General features: G+C 39.6%; 2 protein-coding genes and 1 pseudogene across 2 annotated transcripts; 1 reads left to right on the forward strand and 2 right to left on the reverse strand.

The window, feature by feature from the left end:
• Nucleotides 1-5928: 5928 nt before the first annotated feature.
• Nucleotides 5929-10626, reverse strand: LOC147426925 (uncharacterized). Its single transcript, XM_086498252.1, has 2 exons — nt 9588-10626; nt 5929-6047 (listed from the first exon to the last, which is right to left on the reverse strand). The coding sequence occupies exons 1-2, from the start codon at nt 10624-10626 to the stop codon at nt 5929-5931; spliced, it is 1158 nt and encodes a 385-aa protein (XP_086354378.1).
• Nucleotides 10627-12215: 1589 nt separating this feature from the next.
• LOC147426926 (uncharacterized) lies at nt 12216-16716 on the reverse strand (annotated as a pseudogene).
• A 193-nt stretch (nt 16717-16909) lies between these two features.
• LOC147426927 (ABC transporter B family member 19-like) lies at nt 16910-18530 on the forward strand. Its single transcript, XM_086499214.1, has 3 exons — nt 16910-17071; nt 17791-18347; nt 18440-18530. The coding sequence occupies exons 1-2, from the start codon at nt 16910-16912 to the stop codon at nt 18037-18039; spliced, it is 411 nt and encodes a 136-aa protein (XP_086355340.1). The 3' UTR covers nt 18040-18347; nt 18440-18530.
• Nucleotides 18531-20811: the final 2281 nt, after the last annotated feature.

Raw genomic sequence — 20811 nt, forward strand, 5'->3', positions numbered from 1 at the left:
CTTCAGAGCAGACACGGGACAGCCGCAAGAGCCACTCCCACAGCAGAGCTCCTCCCCCCCCCCCCCCCCCCCCCCCCCCGTCTCACACCAGAGGCACATTGATTGACCGAGCGATTGAACTGGGGAAATCTAGGTGCCCACGACTGTGCAGGACTACACAGCATCGACGAAGGCTACGTCAAAAGATTCAGAGCACGCTGGCCAGGCATGCACAACGCCCGGTCAGACTACTAACCATGGAGGAAATTGATGAGATCCGCCAACGACCGATGCTAGATCTTTTGTGATTCAGCTATCCCAACTAGCCGCCCATTCTTGCTCAGTTTTTCGGCTTAGCTCACATCGACCCATCTAGAATCCCATAATATATATCTTTGATTTGTACTGTTGATTAGGTTATTTTGTTACTCTGACTTTGTATCAGATCCACCACCTTGTAACTTTCTGGTCTCATAGGTCACTATGGCCTTTTGAAGACGTTAATATAACATTTCATATCATTTCTCTCTCTCTCTCTCTCTCTCTCTCTCTCTCTCTCTCTCTCTCTCTCTCTCTCTCTCTCTCTCTCTCTCTCTCTCTCTCTCTCTCTCTCTCTCTCTCTCACATATTTTTAATCCACCCATGCACGCACGCGTGCGCACACACACACATCCACACACACAAATGCAACACCAAAAAAGTGGCAGGACTCAATCTGTCTTCTTTCTATCTGATGCCAACACTTTCTTTTCTCTTGTTACTGTAGGAAGAAAGAAGAGGATCTACAAAGCATATTGGGGGCCATGTATGCTTCTGCGATTTTTCTTGGTATTACAAACTGTAACTCTGTCCAGCCAGTGGTGGCTCTTGAAAGAACAGTTTTCTACAGAGAGAGAGGAGCTGGGATGTATTCATCTACCCCATACGCAATGACACATGTAAGATAGTGACATGTTACATGCATATGGAACTTATCTAGATATGATTATACACAAACAAGTGTCTGTGTATGTGCATACCTTCCCTATACCTAATTGAATCCCAGAAAAACCCCTCAAGGGATACATACCCCAACATCCTGACTGAAGTCATCAGTGTCCAATGGTGGGTGTAGACCTGGGTATCAATATATGCACACACTTACGTGGGCATACCATGTCCTCAGTTTTTACCATACACGCATATCACGAAAGGCAATGTATATATACTGAAAAGATGCATACACATACACCAAAATACACTCGTATAGATACCAGCAAGAAATCTAACTCAAACGTCTTGTGACAAACCAGGTCATTATTGAAATTCCGTACGTCTTCATGCAGACCGTGATGTATTCTGTTATAGTCTACTCCATGATGCACTTGTCATGGGAACCTGCAAAATTCTTGTGGTTTTTCTTCATTATGTTCTTAACACTTCTTTCCTTCACATACTATGGGATGATGTTTGTGGCTGTCACACCGAACATGGAGCTGGCAGCAGTGGTTGCCTCTACATTCTACTCTCTATTCAACCTGTTTTCTGGATTCTTTATACCTAAACCTGTAAGTAGCGTCCTTACCTTGTAAACAGATATAAAAAAGTGCAATTTATGCATGTGCAAATGCAAGCACTGTAGTGGCATGACAACAATGCATATGAATCCTTTCGTGAAAGACATGAATGTGTAGTGATTAGCGTACGACACTATCACAATAAAAGTTCCATCCATTTATGAAATGCATGCATGCGAATACGGCATGATGTAACAACTTCTTCTACAAATCCATGGGAAACACGACCCATCTCGGGAAGGCACATGAACCGCATATGCACATGCATGTGACTACATCAGACATAAAATGAGCTAAAATACTGAAGCCATGAGATGGGTGTTGGTATGCAGAGGATACCTGGATGGTGGATATGGTACTACTGGCTGTGTCCAGTGGCATGGAGTGTGTATGGCATGATCTGCTCACAGTTTGGTGATGTGAATGACGCACTCATCTTAAGCGATGGCAGCGAGTCCACAATCAAGCGGTTTGTAGAGAGCACGTTGGGATTCGAGTATGACTTCCTGTGGGTTGTGGCCATGGTGTTGGTGGCCTTCACCGTCCTCTTCGGAGCCATATACACTTTCTGTGTGAAGCACTTCAACTTTCAAAACAGATGAAGGAGAGGGTGGCGTCCCGGCTTTTCAATGCAATTTGCAATTCTAAGCTACACTGTAGGTAATTGTAAGTTCTTGTGTAACCATGATGTATGCAGAGTCCAATCATTTTTGGCTGGTCTAAGGAAGGACTGTGTGGTGGGGTGGAATTTTTTTCCTTAAGTCCAAATCGATGATGCCTTTTGGGTGTGCGACATTGTAAGTCGACTTCTATAAAATCAAAAGAGGATTAATTTGAGTGGACTATATATGAGATGATTATTTTTTCTGTTTGTATATAAGAAAACATGATGAAATTTCCTTTAACTTATCAAACCACATTTTTTGAGTTCATAACATTGATTAGCTTGAGTTGGTTATATATGAATTGAGTACATTTTCTAACAAGTGATGAAATCACGAGGCTTGCCTTGAGGTTGCTAGTATCTTAGTCACACACACACTATTCATGAAAACACCATATCTCACCGATACACAAATAGGCAAACAACACATTGATCCAACATACACATAGGTCTTGCTAAATGAAAGATGAACAAGTATCACTTGCTTCAACGTTTATCTCAAGCCAACAATGTTCAATGAATCATGTTTGCAAAAACACAATGAATGCACACACATGAAAGTTGTCCTATACTTGAACACTCTTTGTCCAAAAAAATACAACCAGCTTCAAAGATAACTGACACACCAAAGAAGCACACACCCACACACAAGGCATAACAATAGCAAATTGATGCATGTATATAGAAATTATTGTCATGACAAAAAACATGAACACTAAATTTTTTTAACTATATTCTCAAATTACATAATTCTCAAAGCTTTATAAACTACATGAAATGTTAGCTGCTAGCCTTCTCATAGTCACAAAGACCTTTATACCAAAATGGCTTTATACTAGCACAATTAAATCTTAAACACCCAAGGAAATGACAAGTTAGCAATTATTTCACCTGTTCACACTCACTTCAAATGCATAGTGCTTCAGACATGCATACATGAAATGTTGACAGCACGCACACACACACACACACACACACACATAACATCCTTATAGAGAACAATGCCTTACCTACTTATAAGGAATTCCAATAAGGGTGGTTTAAACCCAATTAGGGACAGCCATTAATGAAAAAAAGTGGGTTCAATGTACCTGCAGACTACACCGCGTGTGTGGACCATCCCACTACTTTGCATGGAGGTAATACCCCATAACCATTCACCCCCACCATCCCACTAACACAGCACAAGAAAACTGACTCCCCCACAAGCATGGACCTACCCATAGTATGCTACTTAAAAGCAGCGGCATAGAATCCTATAATCCAAGGCACAGAAGACATTCTCCTTGGCCCTTACACTGCCACCCAAGTCCCATCCATGGCCAGCCAGGTCCCCAATTCCCTAAAACTCTCTCTATGTTGACATCTATAGCACGTGCTTTGATCTTTTGACACCTACAATCCATAAACTAATCCTCGTGCTCTTGGTTTATGATGGATGCAGGTAACAGGGTTAAAGCTTGCATAGATAGTTTTATGGATTACTTATTGTGCATACAGTCAAGTTCTTGTATATTTTGAGCTTCTTAATGAAAAAAATCCCCTTTTTTCCTTGCCATATTGTACACAAAATTCAGTAGTGTAGTTCTTTTATTTGTTTATTGCTTACACACACTAATGGTTATTGTGGTTTTTTACACCATCAATCACCCTTTGATTAAACTACCGTGAAAATTTGCTATGGTATGTAGGAAATAGTGCAAACATGGGATGTTGCACTGCAAGACTGGGGCTATGGAGATAAACTACCTGCAGTCCCAAGCCTAATCCAAGGGCTCTTCTTGTTCATTAAGGACAAGAACTTCCACGACACCATCATCCAACATGACATGCAAAATGTGGATAATGAAGAACACTGTGAACTCATGCTTCTCACAGCCTGGACACGCCCGCATGGCTCAGGCTTTATGCTGTGGCTAAGGAAAACCCTACTCTGCAGGAGTGGCTAGATTACAAGATCTCATAGCCAACATCCACACTATCTTGGATGCGGACACCAAGGAGAAAAAGGAATGGAGAGAACACTTCCCGTCTGTGATGAGGAGATTCATGGAGCTCCACGGGAGAAAGTTAAGGAATGACCCCCTCATGAGACAGAGAGGAGGAGGAGTATGCTGCAAGGATCCTCAGAATTTCCCATCCCCCCGCCCATGAACCCTACAAGAAACCTCATACCTGAAGAACTGGAAGCGGATGAGGCTAAGGTGGTCAAACAAGATTTTACAACCATTGGAGCTTGCATGGAGAAACTCACCCCTCCCAAGGACACATACACTGCCCCTTTCATACCAGATCGACTGTTGGAAATCATGTTGCAAGACACGAACCAAAAGGTATGGGCTTTTGGTAATTTTGCCTTACTAGCCCCTATAAACGAAGGGTTCCTTCTTATTATGCTTAATCACAAAGATAAAGCAGCAGCTAAGCTTGGACTAAATCACTTCTGATGACAAATACTTCTAATTTCCTTGAACCCTTCCTAATGGGATGCCCATTCACTATGTCCAACTTTGAAACGCAAAGATGTTCACAAAATCTGGGATGTGTGCTAGGAGTAAAAGGAGTTATCTCTCTCGCTGGCACAGACTAATACTTCACTAACCAACTATGGAACATGCACAGACCATCATCAAATGTGGTTGTGAGTTTGTGGGGGAGTCTTGCAAAGATGGGAATGTATTATGGTTTGACTGTGCCTTATGGCTCATAATACATAAAATTCAGGCTTTCTTTCCAATTGACTCCCTTAAAAATTCAACCCTAAAGTTTCTTAAATGGTGAATCATCCGGAAGCTACTCCACGGTCAATCACAATTCAATGACCCCTAACCGAACTCCACCCTCTACATCCACAATAAACGCAACCCCATCAAATCTACCTATTGCTCATAGCCACTCTGCTTACACCTCAGCTTGTGCCCAATCTGCTAAAAGTCTCTTGTATTTTTTATTGCAGGAAATGATAGCCAAGGATGAAGTTGAGAGACGTAGATTGAGCCAACACATACCCACAAAAACACCCCCCATATATCACCTTAGATACCTGAATGCACACCTTGATATAAGCTTTGTACGAAGCTTCCTTAGCCTTTTTGTATACGGATTACATACCGACAATATATGCAAGTTGGACAAAGTCTGTTTTGTATGGTCCTTTATGAAATCTATCAAGGATAAGGTTTGTAATGCAAAGTCAATATTTTGCTTGGAATCACAACACATATGTCTATGCACACCCTTACATGATGGCTTTTTGGGAGAAATACAACATGTTTTATCTTATGATCTTCCTAATATGGATCCCTACATCTTCAAATTCTTGCATATACCTACCCAACCTTTATGAGTTTACACAGCCATAGAATAACTATGTTCTTTGCTCTCCATGCTAATAATTGATGAAGTAATCTCCATATGTCTCCATACGAAATACCATAAAGAGACTATTTTGGGATTATTGCCATCTCAACCTACCAAGACCAAAACCTAACAAAAGGATCCTATGCCTAGAAAAAGAGATAAATTAGATTAAGGATAACTATTTTGTCACTTGCCTAGATGAATCCCCCAATAACCCCGTACTAGTATGCAAGGCATATATGATGGAACAAGCAAAATTAAGACTAACTGGGAGTGACTTTGTCCAGCATCATGAGACACAAATGTTGGCACTATAAATAATATACCTTGTATGTGAGGCATATATCATAAAAAATGCACAACCACTACCTACCTAATGGCCACATACAAAGCCCACAAGACAACCTTTAGATGGATAACCAACAGATAAAATTGTTGCTTCTCAGAATTATCCTTACTCCTAGCTTCCATTTTCAAAACATGAATCCCTAAACTCAAAATGAGAGCATTTAAATTAAACCAAACCAGTCTCCTATGCCATAACATAAAGGTCCAATCTTGGTGGATTGTTGACTCACTATATGATGTGACTTTGAACCTACCTATAACATCTAATGCCATTTCTCAGCCAACATCAAAAAATGTCATGAGAATATCCCACATTAAGGATTTTTTGGGCTAAAAAGGATCGTATTACTGGTAGCTAGTCTAACACAAAATATAGGAAAGGCATAGCAAGCCATCCACATTAATTACTGGTTTATAGAAAATATGATTGTCCAATGTGTAATGGGATAACATACATTCAAATCAATGGCATCCTGATGGGACTAGCTTGCTCACCTGCTTGGTAAGCAAGCTAGAGATTTCACCTCCTTGGTGCAATTTCTACCTACACTCGTTAGAGTTTGAATACATATCAAATAGGCTGCAAAACCCCATGAAGAGACAAAATCTTACACTATTCATAAATCCTTCAGGTACTTTGATGATATACTATGGATTAACAACCATAACCATACCCTTTTTCTTCAATAAGACCCGATTTACCCCCCTTGTCTACGAATCGACCACATTGCAACATCTTTTGAGGATGGCATCGGGAAGAAAACCACATTCCTAAGCATGCAAATTGAAATAGTGATGAATGGAAAGCTGGAAAGAGCAAGAATGAACAGAGACTGTATTGTTCCCATAAAAATCTTCAAATACATGCATAGAGGCAGCAATAGAACATCTAGATGGGCCAATAAAGTGATACTATCACAAATAAAACCCATCCTATTCTCCAACTCATTGATACAAAATATAGCCAAGAACATTGAGAAGCTTGTACAAAAATTTTGTGCGGATGGCTTTGAAAGGATCAGATTATGAGGCTAGTAAAGGGACATTTGCTCAACTACCAATTAGAGATCCATGTCACCATAGTTATCTTACAACTCCTCAATGGTGGGCACTATGTCCCTTTGGCGGCCTAGTGTCCCCCTTCTGAGTCTTACAAGATGGCAAGCGATTTTTCCCAAGCAATGAAAAAAACGAGCGAGTCCTTCAATGTATATACTTGCACCTCGAGAGACAGGGCCTGCTTCCAACCCGCCTCCAACCCGCAAACCCACTCAAGCAAAAACTTCGAGAGACAGGGTGCAACCCAACCCAACCCAATGTATATCCTCGCTTTCTCATCAACATGATTATCAAAATCATCAAAATGTTTGGTGACAACAGACAATGAACAGAATTGGCCTTTGCAAAGAGATTATGAGTAAAATAAGCCCTTCCCCGTCTTCGGGAAGACTACATATTTAAATGCCATAATGATCAATTGTAAGACTACATATTTAAATGCCATAATGATTTCAATATTCAATTTTCATAGCTAATTAAACATATGCACTTTTCTTTAATTAAACTACACTAAAATTTTCAATGAATTTATCAAACTTGATCCAACTCATTTAATTACTAGCTACATATTGGCTCAACATTTAAATAACGCATTAGTATAAAAAATAACCTCCCCCTCACAGCCCCTTCTTTCTTGTTCTACTTGGCCCTTATACACCTTACTGTAAGCACTTTTCTTCCCTACTTCTAGACCACATCCACTAGTGCTCATAACCCCTTGTACGATGAGGATCTGATTATGTCACCAAGTCCTTTAGTCTAACATTGATTTCGATTGAAGGTTGCGGCTCCTTTGTGCCTGCAAAGAAGGTTGGATAGCTACTGTCGTGGCATTGTTATCTCTTAGCTCTGTCGTCAAGTCCTCCAAAGCCCTCAATCTCTCCCCCCCACCCCCCCTCAGGACCCTCATTATGCTCATCATTCACTAAGACCACATGACCCTCAATCTTCCTCTTATATAGGCCTTGAAGGTAATATGTGGAGGTAATTGCATCTGGGCTGAGAGAGTTGCATGTTTTTGCTAAAAGAGCTGCTTAGGGCTCTTGAAACATGGCTTGGAGCTGGGACACACACACACACCTAGGGATTTCCCAAAGGCAGAGAGAGAAGAGCCTTGTACATTTCCTACATGTATGTATGAAGTTCCAGTGCCACATGTATATGGATCTAAATACACAATATAGCTATGCAAAGTCTACCCGAGAAGATTTTTGTTTTTTAAATAAAATCGGCTTAATTAGGCTTAACTATGACCTTCATGAACTACTCCAAACCAGTCCGCGTCGGCGCGTACTGGTTCTAACATGGGGTAGTACCACCATCGTCAACAATGAATCCAAGCGGTGAGGACTTGTTCCAACATGGGGTAGTACCACCATCATCAACAATGGATCCGAACGATACTACTCTATTTTAAAAAAAAATTTGCACAAAACTGGCAAGTCGTTAAAACTTGATCACATGTACATTTTAAACAAGGTGAGGATTCACGAGGGCCTGCAAGAATGAAGATAGATAGAGGCAGTAAGGCATAGGTTGTTGAGTGGGAGTTTATGTGATAGATAGAGGCAGTAAGGCATAGGTTGTTGAGTGATCACTCCAATAGCAGAAGTTTGTTCCTGTGATCATTCCTTGCAAAGTTGTTGATGTCCAAATGTGGTCTAATTTGGAGCCATAGATAGTTGTGTTTTGTGTGATGTGTTGGGTGAAGTTATGTTGTTGCAAGAATGAAGATAGGTGATTATATTGTTTATTATCTGAAGATGCGTCGATGTTGAAGTCACCAAAGAACAATAAAGGATGTGTGATTTTTTGTTTTGTAATTATGTTTGATAAGATTTGTAAGAAGCTTTTAAATGGTGTGTTTGGTTTTCGGTACAATGAAGCTATCGTGAATGTTTGTGCTTTTATTTGTAGTGTTGCAATAACTACTTCGACATTGTTGGTAGTAATTACTTCACTCGATAAAAGGTGAACTATGCTCCTATAGAAGATAGATACCCCAACCGATCCTGATTATTGTATATGTTCAAAATTGTGAAATAATGTGGAGTTAGTTGATTTTAACCTTGTTTCTTTTAGACAAATGACATGGGAAGATGTAAAAATTTGGTCATTTAAAAGTTGTTTATAGTGAGTATTAAAGTTGTTTACGTTAAGTGATTGGATTACAAAATGGTCTAATGCAAAGGCAAAGAGGTTCAGCTGTAATGGGATCCATTGTGCTTGTGTTTGTAGTCTATTTATTTCCTTTAACACATGCTGGTCTACTTGAATATGTTGTGATTTTATTTTTTCTAGCAAGTATAGGTTGTTTGGGTCCTTAACACGTGAGAGGGCAGTGTATGTTAGGCCATGTGCTCTGATGTTTTGAGGGTTAAATGCAAGTGTGTGCAATGTAAGGCCTTGTGCTCTATGGATTGTACGTGCAACTGTTGGCTGAATTGGAAATTGAGTTCTTGTGATAGAATTCAGAGAGTTTTTCCCTATTTGGAACTCACGTGAAATCATTTCAATTGGTGTCCAATGTTTTGGTGTTGATATGGTGAACAAGGTACTATGTTCATATCGTTTTCGTTGACCTATTTTAGGATTTCCAAACTCTATCCATAAGAGAGGACCTTGGGATGTTAGTGTATGGGCTTTGTAAATTCCATCAGGTCCATTGACTAAACCATCAAGAATGTCTATGTTGCCAGCACACAACTCAACTATAATGCCAGGTTTCAGATGTAGTGCTAAGTGAAGCCCCGCAGTTAGCTTTGAGTTAATGGGTATAGCTATTGTTTTATTGCAAGACTTGTGTCGTTTGTCAATGGCAAGGAATGTTTTTGGATGGCCAAGAGATTTCTCAAAGACTTCTTTGTTGTGTTTATCTTTGTCTTTGTTTGAGTAAAAGAGATGTGAGATAGATACATTTGTAGGTACAGATTTGAAGTACGAGTTGTTCAAGTAGTCTATGTCTAAGTTTGTTTGTGTACCTATTATAATTCGATTTAGAATTTGTATGAAGTTTGGATCGTCTTGCCGCATAGTTGTTTTAAGCTCATAACATTTTGGGTGTGTGTGCCAGTATGAAGGTGATACTGTTTCCAATAAGTCTAGTTTGCGAGTAAAAATCCAACTATCTTTGACAGGACTTGCTTGGCAAAGGTCACCACATAGTATAACATCCAAGCCCCCAAAAGGTTTATTGTGCACTCTTTTAATTGCTCGGAGTCGTGAGTCTGCTAGTTTGAAGATGTTGTTTCCTATTAAGGAGACCTCGTCAAACACGACTAGTTTAAGATCTTGGTAAAGTATAGAGAGTGCATTTTGTTTATCCGGATGAAGGCTTATGTTTATAGAAGTGATCAACGGTAAAAGTACTGCAGAGTGGATGGTTGTGCCTCCAATGTTAAAAGCAACTTTTCCTGTGTAGGCCATTAAGAGTACTTTTGGTGTTTCAGGTGAGGAGTTGGCACGGTAGTTGTAATATCTTAGCAATCCTTGTACTAGTAGTAATAGTGTAAATGTTTTTCCTGTGCCTGCACCACCTGTGAGAAACAAATGAATTGAAGTGTTTGGCTCTACCCTTTTCCTTAGCATGATGTCATTAAAGATTAGGCGTTGCTCTGAGTTTAGTTTGCTCACTGCAAGATAGTAATCTGCATTTGACATTGTGAGAGTTTTAGTTGCAGGTAGAGAGAATGGTTTTTGTGTTTTTGGATGCATATTTAAATCAGTTGAAATATCGATGAGATTGTGATTGCAAGAGGAGGTAGATGTGGTAATATTTGAAGTACTATTGGTATGGATCTTTGTTGTGTTGTAGACTGTAATTGCTTTGTTGTATTTTTCTTCATTGTTAGTAAGGAGGTCTTTGTGCATTGAATATACATTTTCCCAAGTTCCTAAGTTGTGCAAATGTTGGTTCTCATCTATTATCCAAGGAAGAAATAAAAGGCATTGTTCTCTATAGAAGGCATCTGGGTTTTTGACAATGTTGTAGCGTATATATCGTATGATCTTGGCTTTCTTAAGCGGTCTATATTGGTTGCCTATTTGTTTGTATAATGAAGCAAAATCTGCAAGAGAAATATTTGCAAGTGTGCTAGGTCATTTTGCGTACTTGTCAATTATGGAGTCAAAGAATATTGATGTACTATTTGGATCAAGTGTTTGGAGAACGGCCTTTCGTTTTAGTAATAATGTTTGTTCAGTTGCTGTGTTTGTATTAATGAAAGTGAAGTCATGTGTACTGCTATGTAGTGGTAATGAGAGTGCAATATAGACAGCTTGTTGGGAGCTTACTTGTTGTGTATTGAGAATTGCGTTGCCAACAATTCGCAGACGTTCGATGGTGTTTGAATTGTTTTGCACACAGAAATCTAGTTCACTCTTTATGGCTTGGATTAGAGTGTTGTCAAACTTAGTCATGTATGAAGTACAATAACTAGCTGCACCATGTGCATTGAGTATAAATTGTATGTCAGTGTTGGCATCCCATAGTGTAGCTAGTGTTGGGTTGAAATTATTTGTGTAAACATTTTTTTGGCTCACGTTGCAGGAAAATTGTAGGTTCACTTATGTTTGTGCGTAATGAGTATATATATGATTCAAGGGATATTGATAGAGTTTTTAACCATGAGTCAAATGTAACAGTGCATTCAGGTTGAAGTTCAAGAAGGCTTTCTTTGACAGCGCGAAGTGTTAGTTTGTGAACTTTACTATTTTGCATGTTAGAATCGGGTGGTCTAAGAATCATGGTGTAAGGCATTGGAAATCTAGGGAAGCCAAAATGACCCGTCTTCCCTTTTTTTTGACACGTTTTTCGATGTTTGTGGGTATATACATCTCTTAGGCTCTCAGAAAGAAGTGTTTTGTTTGTGCTAATGTACTTATCAATGAAAGTGATTATGGTGTCATCGGGAGCATTTTCAAGTATTGGTGCATCTTTTATCCAAATCAACCCGTGATCGTGCTGACTACCTCTACTTTGAAACTCTGTGACAAAGAAGTAATCCAACAAATTTCCTAAAATTGAGTTGTCGTGTTTCAACAGTCTTTTAAGAGCTTTGAATCTATGAAGGTAGTATTGTGCAGTAGTGACTGGATCTGAGCAAATTAGGCGTTTTTGGTAAGAGTTGTTGGTTTCGTTGGTTTCTTTAGGTAGTGGAACTTTTCGTGTAAAGCGTGGAGCAACGTATCCCAACATCTCTCTGCTGCTGAGACTGTGACAAAGAAGGTTGGAGTACCTAATTGTCTTATCATTGCAAAAGCATCTTTTTTAAGTTTGTCTTTGTAGTCTGGGAGGAACGCAAGCTTTCAAAATCTCTATAACCAATTCGAGAAGCTAAGATGTGTTCAATGTTGGTATCCTCACGAACATCACTTGCTTGTAAGGGTAGACCTTGTAATTTTCCTTTGCGTAACCGAATCCAAATTGATGAAAATACTTTTTGAGTCATAATTTTAACAGCTTTGAAAAACAAGTTTTCAATATTTAGTGAAAAGCGCCTATCTTTATGCATAAGCTCCCATTTTACTATGGTCTGGTAATGTGTTTTAAACTGGTGATATCTTCTAGGTTCGCCATAAAATAGGGTTGGAAAGCTAAGCTCTTCACAAAATTCGTCATTAAATAATCCCAATGGATGGTTTCCTTCACTTGGTGCAACGTATGTAATTTTGTCATTGTAGTCAACAACTTGTTGAGGAGTATTTATACCATGTAGTATAACGTCAGAGTAAATCTCGTCATCATCGTCAAGGTTTAGGTTGATTGGAGTTTCTAGTGACATATTTGACTTTTTTTTACTTTGTGCCAAATGATCCAACCAGAACTTATTCAAAGTAAAATTTTCTTGCTTGTATAAAGAAGTAGTCAGTAGATCTTGTGTAGCCCTCATAGTTACTAATGGTCTAACCATGTTACTTAAATAACAATGCTTGTACTCTAATTTTCTCTTAATTCCAATTAAAATAGACGCTTCTTCGTGCACAAAACGTGGCAGCACTTTGTGGGTTTCAGAGATGTTTGCAAGGACATTCACAACGCTTCCGCGAATTCCATATTGTCCATCGAAAGTAAGTTCTCTTATCTTAGCAAATGGAATACGTGTGGATACTAAGCGTGCTTCTACATTATTTAAAACTGCAACATATGGCAAAGGTGTATTAAAACCCATTGTGTTGAGTGTTGACAAAGAGAGAGAGAAGGCAGATTTGGCAGATCCTTTGCAACTTGTGCATACCTTTTCTAGGTTTGTGTCTTCTTGGGGTATGGCTCGTCGACCTGGTAAAATATTTCTTTTGATACATGTTAATTGTGATCTAAACATTAAGCGACCACAAGATTTGCATGGAGTAGTGGGCTTATCATTTATTGCTTTTATGAAGGTGGAAATGGCTTTGTTTTTGTTTTTGTGGATGGTTGTGGCTTGGTTACGTCTAAGTGTTTGAATGTCTTCCGGAAGGTTTTTCACTAAGCGTTTTGCTTTACAAAGGATTGACAACAATGTGAAAGGTGTTGAAGGGTGAGCTTCCATGAATTTTTTAGCAATAATGGTAAAGCTGTCATGTGGGTGTTTGAGTATGATGTCGAGGAGATGTTGTGTCATTGTGTCAGTCCAAGAGAGACGCTTACGCTTGCCTTGGTTTGGAGGAAGTATTGGAAGAAACATGAAACCATGTGTTGATGAGATAACTCCAAGATTGTTTCCAGTAACACTATGGTCATCATTACCAACAAAACAAGAACATCGATACTCGTTTTGGTCATTGCAAAACACTACAAGGAATTTTCTTTGGAAAGTGAAGGCAAAAACAGTTGCTATCTCCATCGTTAGACCCATTGAAGTGTTACATGTCTGCAATAAATCTATAAAACTACTTGAATTGTTTGAAGAGGTTGAGGCAGTGTTTTGTAACAGTGCTTGAGTGTAGGACTTGCAAATTTTTTCATTTTTGAAATTGTCAAACATAGCAAGTGTTAAACTTTCTTTAAACTTAGAGAAGTTTGTAGGATAGCATAAAGCGCTAAAATAATGTCAATATTTTTTGGATTTTTACTTGCAAAAGTCTTTTGCAAAACAATCTTATAAGGTAGTGAAGTGTCATTCAATGTGTTAGTCATTCAATGTCAAACATAGCAAGTGTTAAACTTTCTTTAAACTTAGAGAAGTTTGTAGGATAGCATAAAGCGCTAAAATAATGTCAATATTTTTTGGATTTTTACTTGCAAAAGTCTTTTGCAAAACAATCTTATAAGGTAGTGAAGTGTCATTCAATGTGTTAATCATTTGTGTGTGTGTGTGTGTGAGAGAGAGGGAGAGAGAGAGAGAGAGAGAGAGAGAGAGAGAGGGGGGGGGGGGGGGGGGGGGGGGGGAGGGGGGAGGGAGAGGAGGTTATGTAACAAAGATAGATATATGTGTGTGTGTGAGAGAGAAATGGTTATCTAATAAGATAGATGTGTGTGTGTGTGTGTGTGTGTGTGTGAGTGAGAGAGAGAGAGAGAGAGAGAGAGAGAGAGAGAGAGAGAGAGAGAGAGAGAGAGAGACAGAGAGAATGCTAATGCTTGCAAAAATGTTAGATGTTGGATTATGCAATGTAAATGTGCATGTGTGTGCCTATGCGCATGTGTGTGTGTTTTTGTGAGTGAGAGAGTGTGGGTGTGTGTGTGTGAGAGAGAGAGAGAGAGAGAGGGAGAGAGAGATGTTGCTAAAAAATAGAAACTTGCGATGAAAATTAGATTGAAAGCCACAAATCAATACAAGAACACAAGCATCAGCATAGGTTCAAAGTAAATAATTAGATACAATCACATCAATTTTCTAGAGCCATTTGCTCGATAAAAGATGTGATATGTCCTAAGACACTAACTTTGAAGCTTCCTATTTTCACAGTAGATGCAAGGGCATCTCGTGCGTCGATTGCTGATTCCAAGTAAAGGTCTTTGAAGGGCTTGTCAAAGCAGAGAATTGTATCTACAATCACCAAGAATCTTTGCATTGATTACGTTGTCTGTTGTTGTGATTCTTGCCTCTAACTGTGGTACCTGGTTGATTCTACAAGTTTTTGCACAAGATGTGCAATAGCATGTGCTCCCTGCACAATGAATCTTTGAAGAGTTGCATGTAGCGCATTGTTGCACCAAGAGGATGCTGTTGATGTTCACAATTCGAAGGCTCCCAGTGACCTATGAGCGGTAAAAGCAACGCATAGAAACATTGGAAACTTAATTCTATCGTCAAACTTGATAATGAAAATAAGAGTCTAAAACAAAAAAGACAATAGGCAAACCTCAGTTCTGTAACCAAGTTCTTTGGTTTGGGATTCAAACACAAAAGTAAGTTTTGCACGTCGTCGTGAGCTCTGTGCAGGTGTGATGATGGTCATGTCCACAACAAATAGCTTGTTTGAACTACCTTTGAAAGAGCCAACATTTCGAGCAACATACATGCAAACATCATCTGTTTCAAGGTTCTCTAACAGTGACTATAGCTCTGTCTTTCGTTCATTAACAAAAGAGAGCTTCACGACAAATAAGAGCAATCAATACAAGTTCAAGATTATTACTTTGATGTTGTGATAAAGACAAACAAGAAGAATCTTACAATGGCTGTGTCTGAAGATGTTGGACCATCTGCCACAAGGAGATCCCCAATTGCTCGACCAGTACCACAAGTAGACAATGGATCCTCTCTATGAATGATGACAAAGGCTACTATCGCCAGGGGCATCCGTATTCCTCTTCCATGCAGTGCAGGAGCTTCATCCAAGAAAGCTCTTATGCTGGTTTCGGGACAGAAGCTAAGGCTGACTGGGAAAGGTTCAGCCTTAATTACAAATGCAGCTGCATCCAAGTAAAGAGAGTATGGTGCAGTTCCCCCATCATTCTTGTTTTTCGGTTTCACTGACAAATTTTCAACCTTGATGAACTCGCCAATAGATAGTTTATTGGAATACTTTTCAATGCATTCTTGCCCAATAACTAATGTGATTGTATGCATGCATTGGACATCAACCAGATCTACTTTTAAGAAGCGCCCATATTTTGCTTGTTCGGGTGGTACCTTATAAGTACCATATCTATTAAAATTTTTTCCTTCCAAGGCAAACCTAGGGCTGGATTCTGAGATCTCGCTAATATGCAACAAAGGAATAGCGCTAGGTGAATGAGGCACTAAGTTGAGGTTGTGCTCTTCAGGGTCAAGCTGGGTCGATTTGCTATGTGTGCCAGCAAGAGAGAGTTTGCCTTTGTTAGCATGAGGGTTGGAGAAGCCTGAAAAAGGACATGACTTCACAAAATGTATACAAGGCAGTTAACAAATATTGTTCGCTTTCAGAATTGTAAACAACATACCTTCTTGTGTGAATTTTGGAAGGAGGTCCTTTTTGACCTTGTTTTTTGGTTGTATGCGCTTGAAAACCTTTGGTGGTACTCCTAAAGGGGCGCAAGATGCCGTGGGTAAGATAGCAAGAGTTTTGCAAGGAGTTTGTTGATGTTCATGAGAGGACGAAGGAGATTTCGTATTTTGACATGAATCTGTAAAAGTAGTATTCAGGTGGAAAGACTATGTAGATTCTCGATTTTGAGTTTGTGAAGGAGAGGAAAGCGAGTTTTAGTGAATGAAGTTGAATGCGAAAGTGTAAGTTGACAATTCAAAAGAATGTACCGTACTCCACATCCATGCTGTCATTTGCACTAAAATCTTCACTACATTCAGGTGTTCTATCATCCCCTGAGACGAAGTTGCTACCATCCATGTTTAAGCGTGTAAACAATGAAGAAAAGACAATTAGATGTTGGTTTCAATCAATTAGTAGTTTGTGGCTTAATCATAATCATTATTATTAATGACAATCAAAGTATCACATATCAAAGAAATCAAAATAGCACATAGCACACGAAAGCATCAGAAAGGGGGAGGACAGCAACAGGAAAGCTTTCCATTGCTGGATGCACACAGGCCAAAGACAAACCAGCAAGATGCGACTCAAGTATCTGGAGGCCATTCTCAGCCAAGAGGTGGGTTTCTTTGACATGGATGCTCGCACTGGCACGCTAGTCGATAGCATCGCCAAGGATACAATGCTGGTGCAAGACGCTGTAAGTGAAAAGGTAACTGACTGCTGTCAGATTTTTTTTTCCATACTTGCCTTTGCTTCCACATTCATCATAAGGGTGACAAATGAAATTCATTTTCCCATCTTTCATTTGATTTCTTCTTCTCGTTGATAAATGTGTCCAAATGTTTTTCTTTCTTGAGGGGGGAGCCATTGTACTGATTGTAGAATTGAAGTTTTTGTGCAATTTTCGCAAGACGTAGAGGGCACTGCTCCAGTTTCACCTAATTCGGTCCTCTTCTCCTTGTGCTTGTATCTATGGAATTAAATAACTGGACTGCTCCAGGCTGGTAATCTACATATGGCAATGGGTAGTATGCGTGTACCTGTCTGCCTCATATCCACATCTCTGGCAATATAATTGATAGATAAAATGGGCTGGATCTGCCTCGTGAAATGAATATCCTGTGGGCCTCGCGACCTTGACTATCCCCCTCGTGTCTGCTCCAGTGAAAGATAGACTCCCAGACATAACCCTCCACTATGCACAGGAGCCACAACATACAAACGATGTTGAATATGGGCCGCGTTCTGGGAACATTGAAGGATAACCTACCCTTAGAGAAGGATGGACCACTCAAGTAGGCAATAGCCCTTATCATGGTGTGGTGAGCTCAAGGGGACTTTGCATCCAGACCCAAGTTGCATAAAAGAGCATTCTACTGCCTATTGTATGTTCATCCATGATCAATATGCAGTTTGTTTTATCTGCAGGCAGGAAATTTCTTGCAATATGTGGGCACTTTTGTTGGAGGTTTTGGAGTGGGGTTTTCGTTGCAATGGAAATTATGCCTAGTTTTAGTGGCTCTTGTACCAGCAATAGCATTTGCTGGGGGCTTGTATGCATACACACTTACGCGATTGACGACTAAAAGTCAAGAAACTTATGGAAATGCAGGGGCCATTGTAGAACAGGTACAAACTAAGAAAAAGATGGGTGAATGGGGTGTGTGTGTATGTTGAATGCACAAAGTAATGGCTTAATTACCACCTTGTTGATTTTATGGACAGACAATTGGGCAGATTCTGACTGTTCATTCGTTTGCTGGTGAGAAGAGAGCTGCTCAGGCTTTTACAGACTCCTTAGCTTTGACATTGAAATTAGGTTATAAAGGGGGTTTGGCCAAGGGATTGGGTATTGGAGTTACATTCACAATTCTCTTCTTTTCATGGGCCCTAATATTATGGTATGGGGGTGTCCTTGTTCGTCGTAAGGAGACTACAGGCGGAAAAGCCATAAGTGCTATCTTCTCTGCAATTTTTGGGGGCATGTAAGCACTTTTTTCCCTGTGAAATAGCATCTAGAAGCTCCTTCAAAAATCTGGCATGATTGGTTTTCTGTATTTATTGCCTTGTAATGCAGGGCTCTCGGTCAAGCTATGGGGAATATAAGTGCTTTTAGTAAAGGGAAGGTGGCGGCATACAAAATCATCGAAATGGTGAATAAACCGATGAAGATGAATCGCAAGGTAGAGGATGGTTTGAAGCTCACTGAAGTCAAAGGTTACATTGAGCTGCAAAATGTGGTCTTCAGCTATCCTTCCAGGCCAGATGTCATGCATAGGCTTGTCGGGTCAACGGATATGCACATGGATATTGTCACAACTATTGTCCAAGAGGAGGAGACCAGAGGTAAACATATATCGCACAATTGCAGGCTTATACATGCATAATAGCCTGCTTACGTAACCTGCAGGATGCGTGTACGAGAAAATCTGCAATCACAAGTAGACGCTAATGGGCATACATGCTCTTCTTCAAACCCTCTCCTAATCAGTTTATTCCACATATCGATCAGTGGCAAGACATAATCTTTGGATATCACGGAGATGCAGAAGTGCAGCACCTTGGAGTGAAGGACACCATAGATCGCATCAAATAGGTTCAGACTGTTGGAGCCTTTGTTGTGCATCTGAGATGTCTATGCATCAGAAGTAATCATCCAAAAGGCGTCGATTTGAGTACATAGAGTCAAGCCAAGGAGGTCTCTCGACGCCTCCGGTAGCTTGTTGCCAAGCATCAGTTGGTGCTTTGCAGACGGAGGTAGATATGGGCTTGTGCTTAGACAAGTGCATTTTACTAACAGTAGAGCTCAACATTGGGCAAGGTTCTAACACCATCCCAGCTGGCACCCTACAACCACTCCTAATGAAATGACCAAAACTATGGTTTCCATGAAACACTAATATAGCTACTAAATTGGATGGAAAACAAAATACTAATCCCATTGAAGATGTGGGACACTCCAAATGACACAAATTAACTCGAAATTCTATTCTTGCAAAAGCAAAACAAAACATAAACAAGTAAAGGAGCACTTACCGTTATCCCCTTGGAAAGTTCAGCGTTTTCCAGATGCAACAAGAATAGCTTGGTTCTGCAGATGCAACAGGAAGAAGAGCTCGAACAAAATTAAGTAGAGCGCAATACACATATCATCTCTGCAGCCATAGTCTAGCACCCACAAAATTTATAAGGATAACATAAAAGAGCAACAATACCTGCACAATGACATTCAAAAGGAGGTAGATCCACTGTGCATTATGCACGCTACACATATTAACTCTTCCAATAAAAGACAATGAAGCGAACTGAAGTTGAACCTCAATTACCTCAATTCAGATCAGAAGCATGAAGAAATGCCAAAATTTATGCTTTGCAAGTAAACAATGAAAGAACATGGGTCTAATTAATGCAGTAACAACAGCAATGGAGGAATTCAGGAGCTGAAAAAGAACTGATAGCTTACTTGGGTTGCTGGACTGTGTTGCAGATGTATTTGAGGAGCCTGATGCTTTGCAAGTAAACAATGAAAGAGGGAAGGTCTCATTAACGATTCAAGAGCAGAAAGAAAACTAATAGCTTACTTGCATTGGCGGACTGTGTTGTAGATGTATTCGAGGAGCCTGACATGTGCATAGCTTTGAATGCGCCACACGAATTAATCGGCAGATTTCTTCAGTTTCCTCAAAATAGAGGTGTCCAGGTGCAGAGAGTGTCGAAGTTTCCGCGCAAAGGAGACTCATACATGCAAGAATAGCCAATTGAAGAAGATTGGACACTGTCAGTTCAAACACAAGGGGCTTTGGACAGCTTACCATATAGTAAAAAATATATGATTGCTAGATGATTCACTAGTTTCAATACACACATCTAGTAAGAGTGCAAACTAGTAAAAAAGAGACAACTCCTAGATGCTACATATAGTAATTTTGTTACTATATGGAGAGTTGAATAGCCATATGGCAATTCAAGTCTCAATATGGTAAAAATATCACTAGTTCAATGTAGGAGTTGACTCAATTACTAGTTTGACCTTACATATCGGTGTTTTCAAACCAGTAAGTCAACTAGCAATTTTTGTTTACGACCTAGCAAGTCATCTAGTAATATATAAGGACGGTTGCTTGCAAACTAGTAGTTCATCTAGTAACTTTTCTGTAAACGACCTAGTAGTTCACCTAATAATTTATTAAGGAACATGTAGACACAAAATAGTAATTAATCTAAAAAAATTCCCACGAGCAAACAATTTAGGAGAGATTACTTCAACATTAGGAGACTAAAGTAGGCTTAATTCATAAAGATAGCTATGAGTATAACAAATGAAAGCTTACATAACGTGTGTTACATGCTACAGTTCTTAAATCATGTGGTTGGATTATAAAACTACTTGTCATTTGTTACAATGATATCCTTCATGGATAAAGAGCCAACTTTATCAAAATAAAAAAT

The sequence above is a fragment of the Adiantum capillus-veneris genome, chromosome 24 (assembly GCF_014529385.1).
Source record: "Adiantum capillus-veneris isolate H3 chromosome 24, ASM1452938v2, whole genome shotgun sequence".
Lineage (NCBI taxonomy): Eukaryota > Viridiplantae > Streptophyta > Polypodiopsida > Polypodiales > Pteridaceae > Adiantum > Adiantum capillus-veneris.